A 9,021-nucleotide genomic window follows, 5' to 3' on the forward strand; every position below is an offset into this window, starting at 1 on the left:
TGGCTGGTAGCAGGTGTCTTTACCTGCTGGGCATCTCTCTAGTACACATACCGTCTTTCGTATTTTCCTCCCCTCAATTCCGCAGCGTAGAGTAGCTGGGATTATAGGCATGGGCAACAGAACTCCCTAATTTTAAAACATTCTTTTTCGGTGACTGAGCATGATCTAGCACCCAACTCCAATCTCACATGTGACCACCCTGAGTGATCAACCAGATAGGAGAGTCAATACGTAACTGGAGATGTAACAGCCCAGTATCACTTCCTGTACCAAATTTGCCCTCCCCCCCCCCCCCCATTAGCCTTAGCCAGGGCCATTGGCCTTAGTAACCCTTGAGTGTTTTAAAACCTTCTGGTCATGTATAGAGGCAGAGAAAGGATTAATACCCTTCCCATGTTATTTTTACTATTACTTTTTAAGGTAAGGCCTCAGGTTGGCCTGGAGTTCACTATGTGGCTGACGCTGACCTCTATCTCTTGATCCCCAGGTCCCATTCCCTTCCAAGTGCTAGGATTAGAGCAAGGCCACCACATCTATCTTTGCCTAGCACTTCTGAAGCCTGGAAAGCTGAAAGCACTGGCCCTCAAGATGTGTTGGAGCAGAAAGACATAAACTGCCATCAACAGCTTGGAGAGGCAACACCACCTGTCCTGCTGTTTGAATAAGGGCATCTGTTAACTACACAACATCCCATATCCCCGTTTCTCAGTACATACACACCCTCCTTAGTACCTGCCCCCCTGAATGACCCTAAGAGCCCTGGTTACCAAGGCAACCTGGGAATAGCACATGAAGACAGAGACTAGAAACAGACAGGGCTATTTTTAAACTAGACTAGGTGGCTCCATTTCTTTTATCCCAGAAAGTGCCTTCCCCAAACCAAAGCCCCATCTGGCCATTTGACATCTTTACCCTGCGTCCCAACTTACCCAGGCTACCTGGGGTAGGGCTTTACCCTTTTGTTGGCATGAGATCTACTTTCTGCTCCAATCTTCCCCAACAGCCATCAAAGAAATTTTCACTTTTGTTAAAAAATAACGTTCTTTTATTTCTTTGGAAAGTAGTGGGCACTGCCCTACAGATTTCCAGGCCAAGCGAGGTAAGTGAATGTTCCCCTACTCTGGGTTTGAGTACTATGGTCCCAGCCTTCCCAGGGGCCCAGGAGTGTTTTTGGGCCCCGAACCATCTGAAGGCTCATATGAGGTCTTTGCTCCTGACCACTGACTTTCACTTTCTCCATCTTTCCTGGCTCTCTGTCTGGGTGGGGAATTTCTCTCTCCCACACCAGTGCTGGAATCTGTGCTGTTCACAATGAAAACAAGACCAGGGACACCCCCAACTTCCTATGAGAAAAGACAGTCCCTCAGTCCTTTCTCTCTGCCGGCTCAAGTCTCCACTCCTGTGCAAGCCTGTTTGAGTTGAGGCCTGAAGGAGAGACCCCTCTCAAGAGTGGGGAGAACACACCAGCACAACCCTGCCTCAGGAGATGCTCCTACCAAGTATATTCCTTGTAGTCTCTTGTCCTAGTTTCTGAGTGGCCCTTCGGACAGAGCCTGGGAGGGCTATGCAAGTGGGGAAGGGCCCCGTGACCCCAGCCCTCGGATGCTGTAACAGGGAGTAGAGTATCCATTAGTCCTGTCAGTGTGGCATGGCTGTGATGCGCATGCTCTGGGAAGCAATGGGGTAAGTCACCATAGGAGTAGTGGTGTGGCTCATTGTGATTCCTGCTAAGGGCTGGGCCATGGACACAGCCACAGGAGCCACAGGAGCCACAGACACAGCTACAGGGGCCATGGAAACAGGTGGGGGTGCCATCCCCTGGGCGATGGTCTGAGCCAGAGCGGCTGACAGCGGCGTGATCTCGGGGTTCAGGTGTGGAGGTGGGGGCGGCGGAGCGGCAGGAGGTGCAGCATTAGTCGGGGGAGCAGCCGGTGCCCCTGTGGGAGCAACAAGTTCTTGCTGGGACACAGGCCGAGGCTGTAGAGCCTGGCTGCTCAGAGTGGTATGAGTCTGGGCGATGCCATGGTTAAAAGTGGCCACTGTGCCCACAGTGGGGGCCAGGGTCTGCTCAGTCGCGGGGGCAGTGGAGCTCAGAGTCATCACCTTGGCCTGATTCCGGAACTGGGCATTCTGCTCCAGAAGTACCTCATTGGTGGCCAGCAGGTTGCTGACCTGCTTCTTCAGCTCCTCCACGCGTTTCCTGAGCAGGGCGTTCTCCTCCTCCAGCAGTCTGCACTCAACCCCACGGAGCGGAGCCAAGTTACATTCGTAGGACTCGAAATGGGGGCCGTCAGGAGGGCAGCAGCCACCTCTCCGGCGCTTAGGGCCTGGTTCGTGGTCCTCAAAGCCCCTTTCCGGAAGGTCGTAGATGTCATAGAGATCATGACGGCGTCCTGGGGGAGCAGAGCCTGTGGAGCCTCCACCTCCAGTGCCTCCTCCACCGCGAGCATCAAACTCAAAATCCCTTTGCAGGTGACGAAACTTGCACTTGGCTCCTCTCTGACAGTCACCTTTGAGGAAGTCGCGGCAGATGGGGACCTCCTCCTTACCATTGGGTAGGTCGGCGGGTGAGAGACCCAGCCCAGCGGCCACTTTCTGCCTCAGCCGGGGAGGCAGCTCTCCTGTCTTCTTATAGCCATCCTCATCCTCCTTGGAGCCGTGGATGAAACGACAGTTGGGGCGGCTACACTCCTTGTTTTGGAAGTCATGGCAGAAGATAAATTCATTTTTGCTTACCCCCAAATTGGATACCTCACTCATGTCTGGGTGGCGGTATCGACATCGCTTGCCTCGTTTGCAGACGTTCCTCAGGAAGTCTCTACAGATGGCATCTGAGGTGGCTCCCCCGCTGCCTGTCCCTGCCCCACTGGCCTCCTCACTGCCACCACCTCCAGGGCCTCCACCGCTGCTGCCAGTGCCGTTGGCATAGCTGTCCCGGTCAGGCATCCTGGTCCCCCCCAAGTCAGGGTCTTCTTCCTTTTCTTGCCACTCTTGGCGACTGTTAAAAAAGAGAACTGTGTCAGAAAGGGGTCCTCCGGAAAGCTCCCTCTCTCCTGACCATACAGTGGGCAGGCTTCTGGGGCAATGGCTTTGGGAGATGGAGAATCCAAGGAGAATTCTAGCTAGCCCGGCTGACTTGCCAGAAGTCCCGCCCAGGCCCTTATGCACCTGGTCTTGTTTGGAGTGATTCACACTTGCCTGGCTAACACAGGAGGGAGAGAGCTGGGATGAAGCCACTTCATCTTACTAATGATGCTCAGCCAAGGAGGGGGAGGGAAGGGGAGAGTGTTAGATTTTTACCTTCTCTCATTTAAGTTGTGAGGGAGAAACTAAAACAGGTGTTGGTGTGTGAACAGACTGACACTGGAAAGAGTGCTCTAACACGGGCTGCTTAGCTTTGAGAACTCATGGAAGAAGGAACACCAGAAACAGAACTTCCCTTAATCCCTCTTCTACGTAAACTCAGCTCAAGTCTCCATGTATTTTAGAAATCCCTGGTTAAACAAAACAAAACAAAACAAAACTGGTGTCACTAGCTACAGGGTAACCCTGAAACCTGTCCATCTCCCAGTGTGTTCCACACACAAACACCCTCATTTCATGGAAAGACGTTCTGAGCTGAACTTTCTACTTTTAGATCCCCAGGACGAACTGTTCGAAGGACAAGGTGGAAAGGAGTTACTTTCATAGGAACGGTGACCTTTCTTTCCCCATTCCCCACCCCACTCCATGAAAATCCCACTGATATCAAACCATAGCACTCCTTACCCCATAAAAATCCTCTTTATTTATAGACTCTATAAAAGCTTTTTAAGTCTCCTGTTTCTCAAGAGAGCTCTGGAATGTCAGTCCACTGCCCTAATTCTAGCCCTCCCTTCTCTCTAACCCTGGGAGTCTAAGACTGGGAGTCCCTGCTACCACGTGTCTAATCTTTTAAATGTTCCCTGAGTAGGACTCAGGCTCCCCCTACTGTTCAAATAAGAGAAGTTCCTAGTTTCCGTTTGGGAATAAAGATACCTTTCTTGATTTCCCGTTTCCTTGACTTCCTTGACTTTGCTAGAATAACTAACCAGATTAGAAGTCAGAGATGCACAGGAATACACAAGATGGGAAAAGGAGCCCCAGAATATAAGAAACAACTGGTAAGAAACAAGCCCTTAAAAGATCATAAATGACGATCAGGTGAAGACTAAATGCCTTCAAAGCCTGACCAATGTTTCAAGTCCCACTAGAAGCAGATAACTGGATATGATAGCCTTCCTCACCCCAATATCCCAGAATTAATACCTGAGGTAGCTCAGGTGAAGTCCGGGGCTCCCGTGAGTCTCCACCTCCACATCACTGCTGGGTTCTGAACAAGAAACAAAAAAACAAAAAACGGAGATTTGAGTAGAACAAGGGAAAAACGTGAAAGGGATATGATGTGGTTTTCATACACTGGAATGAATTCTGACAAAAAGCTAAGAGCTTTGTGGCTTTTAGGCTCCCTTAAGAGGTCAAAGTGAACGTCACCTATCACAAGGAGAAGTCCCTATTAAGAAGGATAAGGGCTAGAACCGACCAATAAAAATTGGGAAGCTGAACTAAAAAACAAAACAGTTCCTGGTGAGGAAGGTTAGCGGAGCTTTACCTCAAGATGAGAAGGATATGGGGTTCAGAATCCGATCTAGGGTTGGAGTTCGGAACGCCAGCCAAACCTGAAAGCTGGACAAGGGCAACAACTGACTAGTGTCAGTGGGAAGGCGAGACTAGACTCGGGGGCGGTGATTACGACCATCCCCCAACACCCTAGAGTTCACGAAAAGTCCTACGAGTTTCCCTGGAAGTCTTCTGGCTTGGCCGGCTCCGCGATGCGGTGCCAGCACTCAGCGGTGGACCAGGTGACTGGGACACTGAGGAAGTGAAAGGGGAGGGGGGCTCGGGGTGACATCAGGCGGAGGGATGGGCAGGGCTGTGACGTCACGGGGCTGGCGTTTGCTTGGGAAGCGAGGTCAGTGAGAAAAGGGGCTCTGTCCTGGGTAACGAGGAAGAGCCAGGTCGGTTCCGGGGGGTTTGGGGGAGGCTCGTGTGGCCGGGCAGAACCCAGTCGCTGGGCCATCCCCGACTCCTCCCCTCCGGGCGCGGCCTCCACCTAAGTCTCCCGCCTCCCTCACCTGCCGCCGCCGCCGTAGTTGCTGCTGCCGCCTGCCGGTCCTCTAGCTTCGACAAAGAGCCGCCCACCCTACGGTTCTTCCGCTTCCTGCGGAAGAAAGAGACGCTCTAGCTACCAGACCCGGAAACACACTCTATGGTCCAACTTGCGTGCTAGTAGGCGCAGGAAGCTCCCAACAAGCCTTGCGCATCACCATGGTAACAGGACTCCGCCGGACCCGGAACTCCGCTCAGCGTCAGGTTCTACGCAGTGGTACCCCCAAAACGTAGGAGTGGCGCTGTGAACGCACCAACTCTGTAACTTAACCTCGGGCGCACACTCAACCGGCTCCAGCCAGATCAAACACCCAAACTATGTCGCCTATACAGAAACACACTCGAGTCCCCACCCCAAGGAACCGCAAAAAAACACGTAACAGCAGTTTGATTCTTCAGCTGACTGCAAGAGGGTTTATTGTACACGAGCTACACTTGGCCACAAGAGAACAGAGCTAGTCCAGAGTGCCGGGGGTCCAGGGCAGAGGGACTGTTTTGGTTGTAAGAAAGGCGGTCATTTCTCCAGGCGATCGCGGCGAGGTGACGTTCCAGGTCTACTGAGACTCATTACCGATGGCAGCACACAGTCCGATAGCTTGTCCCGGCCCTCAGCATCCCTCACTTCTGCTCCTGCAGGCGTCGTAGGTGCACGGGCTGGCTTACTTGGACCTCTGCCTCATCTTTCTTCTCTTGCGCTTCAGCCTGGAATGGAAGGCACACAAACCTGAGTTTTTTTTTTTTCCTTTGCACATCTATCAATACGTACACTTAGTGCACGAGTACAAGAGACGATGAGATTAACAAGCACCAGCTCTGCTGTACTGGGCGGCGACTCCTGCTTCCTTCCCGCCAGATATTTTCTTCCAACCAAATATCCCACACCGAGCTTGCCCCCACTGCCCCAAGGTAGTCTTGAAAAATTAAACGTACCTGCGCATTCTCTTCTTCCGCCACTAAAAAAACCCGATCATGTGAGGAGACAAAAAAGAATGTTAGAGACAGGCTTGTGCAAGGCCATGAAACTGCTCAGAACACAGGGCTTGACAAAGGACACCGGTTCAGTTTTAGAGCCGAATCCCTCATTTTCCCACCCCATCTTTTCTTCAGCAAGAATTTTAAGCCTCTCCCTGACTGCGAACACCCGAGGCAAACCGTCTGGAAGCCCGCAGAGGAACCATGGCGGGGACTAGGTGCCCGATTCACCACCTAAGAGCCGCTCACCTTCGCTCTCATGGCGCAGGAGTCTCTAGAGAGAAAGAGGGAAAAATGCCGTTAGCCCGCTGTGATGATAGTGAATGTGGAGGTCGGATGTTAACGGATTGCACTGGAAACCCGAACGCCAGAAAACCCCGCGACTAACCAAGGAAGATGGCGCTAAGACCGAGAGGGCGGAGAGGGAGGCCTACTGCTATTTAATGGCGTGCTCGGTGTCGTCACTTCCGAGCCGGCCCGTGTGTCGTCCCTTAGGGCGGGGCTGCTCGAGACAGCGACTTCCGGCTGCCTTACTAGAGTGCGTGTTATCAAGCCCCACCTTTCCGTCTATTTTAAGGATATTGTATTATTTCAACACCAGCACCTGTTTCCAGTATGGGACTGAGAAAAAATAGGCGGGGAAAAAAAAAAAAAAACCACTCCGTCTTCTCCCTCGTTGCTTCATGGGAGTTGTAGTTTCTTGGTAAACACTTCCATTTACTACTATTAATAGGTGTGGCTTGTAGTAAAAATTACTAGTTTTGCCCTGGCTTGATGACGCACGCCTTTATTACCAACTCCTGGGAGGCAGATGGATCTTTTTTTTTTTTTAAGTAAAAAAAAAAAAATGTCTTTAATCAGAAAGGATTTCTATTTCCTCACCACAAATACATTAAAGTAAAAAAAAAAAAAAAAAAAAAAAAAACACACACACACACACATAAAACATACATTTATACAAATTGGGAATCAGGGAAAAGTAGCAGAGCCTGGGTTAGGGCTGAGGATCCAGAGCAACTGGGGGATAGCTAATCATCTGTGGCTCTGGGTGTCCTTTAGTCATCTGTCTGTGGTAGGCAAGACAGGCGGACAAAGGATGCAACTCCAGTCTGATGGCAGTGTTACTGGCAAACTGTGGCAACGAGGCTCCTCGCCAGGCAATTTCTTCAGATCACCAGAGACGACAGGAGACAGTAGAGTTGGTGGGACCGGAGTGCCCGGGGCAGAATGGGTGAAGGGCTGTCCTCCTTTCTGGAGGACAAGGATGACACCAATGCTGGCTCCAGTGCCTATGGGGCTGTGGCCAGATGGAGCCTTGGGAACTGAGGGGAGGGTTACAAATTGGAGTGCTATGAATCCAAGTGAGGTTCATAGCTGGCCATCCTGTGAGATGCCAAGGATGCTTTGGTTTCAAAACTAAATGTCCCAGCTGTGTTTGGCCCATCTTCTCTAGGAGAGGTGCAGGAAAAGCAGCCCCCGGGTCACTGTGGTGACTGGAAAAGTGCTTGCTTATCTGGTGCCTGCTACTTCCTGAGGATGATTTCTGGGCAGCTATGTGAGGAAACCAAGTCTTTAACATCCCTTCCACCTGCAGCAAGGTTCCTAGATAACGTTCTCCCATCTGAGGCTTCTGTAAAACACCCACTATGCGCTGGATCCGGTCCATGGCCACACTCTGTTGGAAGCTACTTAATCCTCTGTCAAAGCGACCCATCTTGAGTCCATTCAGTAGGTCTGTGAGGGGCCCTATGAACCCTTGGAGTTCTTTACACTTTTGAGCAAAGAGCAGATCTCCCTCTGTAGTACATCCTTGGGTGTTCAGACTCATCTCCAGTTCACCGTCTCTTGATCTCTTGACTTCAGATCCTTGCTGTTCCAGATGCGGTGCTGTATGTTGGTTACTAGAAACCCTGGGTCGATGTCTGCAGCGGACAGGGCCTGGACTGGGCCTGGAACCTCCTCTCTGACCCACAGTGTCTGGCCTGAGCTCACGGGTGCCCTTGCCCTCCCTCTCGTTATCAGAAGGGAAGCTAAAGTCACTGTTCACAGGGGACATAGAAAATGATGGGGAGAGGGAGGAGGAGGAATAAGAAGAAACACTAGATGGAGAATCCATAGGTCCAGGAGCAGGAGAGGGGCTGAAGAGCAGCTCCCGTAGTACCAAAGATCAGAACCTGGGTCTGTCGGCTCAGCCCCGGTCAGTAGGCAGCTTCTTCACTGTCTGACTAGATGGATCTCTTTGAATCCAGTGTACAATAATGAGAACCTGCCTAAAATAAGTAAATACATAAACAAAGAATTCCTATTTATCACTTATGTTTGACCCGTCTGCCATCCCCCAGTTAGACTGTGTCAGTCAACCTCAGAATTTCTAAAAGATTTAAGATTTGAGAGCTTGGAAGTGGTGGTGCACTTTTTCCCGAGGCAGAGGCAGGAGGATCTCTGAGTTCAAAGCCACCCTGGTCTACATCATGAGTTAATAGCCAAGGCTACACAGAGAAACCCTGTTTCGAAAAAAAGATTTAGAAACCAGAGGATGTAAAATGGCAATCAGAAAGCTTTCATACTACAAAAAGACATAGTCATGGTATTTTGGTTTTCAGCCGTTATACCTAGCAAAAATTTTTTTAATTGTGTCTGTTGGTATGAATGTAAGGACATGCAGGTACCAGCTGAGGCCTGAGGAGGACATTGGATACCCTAAGTCTGTTTCACAAGCTATTGTGAGCTGCCCAACCTGGGTCTTGGGAGTGAACTCAGGTCCTCTGGACTATACCATTCACTTACTCCTTTGTTGTAAGAGGGTCTCATGGATTTAAATTAAGAAGCCTTTAAGTCTCCTTTACAGTAGTGTTAGTCAGG

At 50.8% G+C, this 9,021-nt stretch overlaps 2 protein-coding genes and 1 pseudogene across 3 annotated transcripts; all 3 read right to left on the bottom strand.

Annotated features, from left to right (window-relative positions):
* Window positions 1-1,019: 1,019 nt before the first annotated feature.
* On the bottom strand, window positions 1,020-5,468 carry Zc3h10 (zinc finger CCCH type containing 10). 2 transcript variants are annotated; one of them, NM_134003.2, is made up of 3 exons: window positions 5,154-5,206; window positions 4,288-4,351; window positions 1,020-2,998 (listed from the first exon to the last, which is right to left on the bottom strand). In NM_134003.2, the coding sequence occupies exon 3, from the start codon at window positions 2,944-2,946 to the stop codon at window positions 1,639-1,641; it is 1,308 nt and encodes a 435-aa protein (NP_598764.1). In that variant the 5' UTR covers window positions 2,947-2,998; window positions 4,288-4,351; window positions 5,154-5,206; the 3' UTR covers window positions 1,020-1,638. The 2 variants fall into 2 exon arrangements, with proteins under 2 accessions (NP_598764.1, XP_006513076.1); XM_006513013.3 differs by having other exon boundaries at window positions 1,023-2,998; window positions 4,631-5,468.
* A 101-nt stretch (window positions 5,469-5,569) lies between these two features.
* Window positions 5,570-6,628, bottom strand: Rpl41 (ribosomal protein L41). Its single transcript, NM_018860.4, has 4 exons — window positions 6,548-6,628; window positions 6,409-6,433; window positions 6,118-6,140; window positions 5,570-5,889 (listed from the first exon to the last, which is right to left on the bottom strand). The coding sequence occupies exons 2-4, from the start codon at window positions 6,418-6,420 to the stop codon at window positions 5,847-5,849; spliced, it is 78 nt and encodes a 25-aa protein (NP_061348.1). The 5' UTR covers window positions 6,421-6,433; window positions 6,548-6,628; the 3' UTR covers window positions 5,570-5,846.
* Window positions 7,002-8,383, bottom strand: Gm9176 (predicted gene 9176; annotated as a pseudogene).

The sequence above is a fragment of the Mus musculus genome, chromosome 10, assembly GCF_000001635.26.
Source record: "Mus musculus strain C57BL/6J chromosome 10, GRCm38.p6 C57BL/6J".
Lineage (NCBI taxonomy): Eukaryota > Metazoa > Chordata > Mammalia > Rodentia > Muridae > Mus > Mus musculus.

Excerpts from the sequence above, each read along its gene's own strand:
- Rpl41 (NM_018860.4), bottom strand. Across the intron at positions 5,890-6,117 it reads CGGAAGAAGAGAATGCGCAG|GCTGAAGCGCAAGAGAAGAA; the intron begins GTACGTTTAATT and ends CTTCCATTCCAG.
- Zc3h10 (NM_134003.2), bottom strand. The coding sequence starts at position 2,946 with ATGCCTGACCGGGACAGCTATGCCAACGGCACTGGCAGCAGCGGTGGA.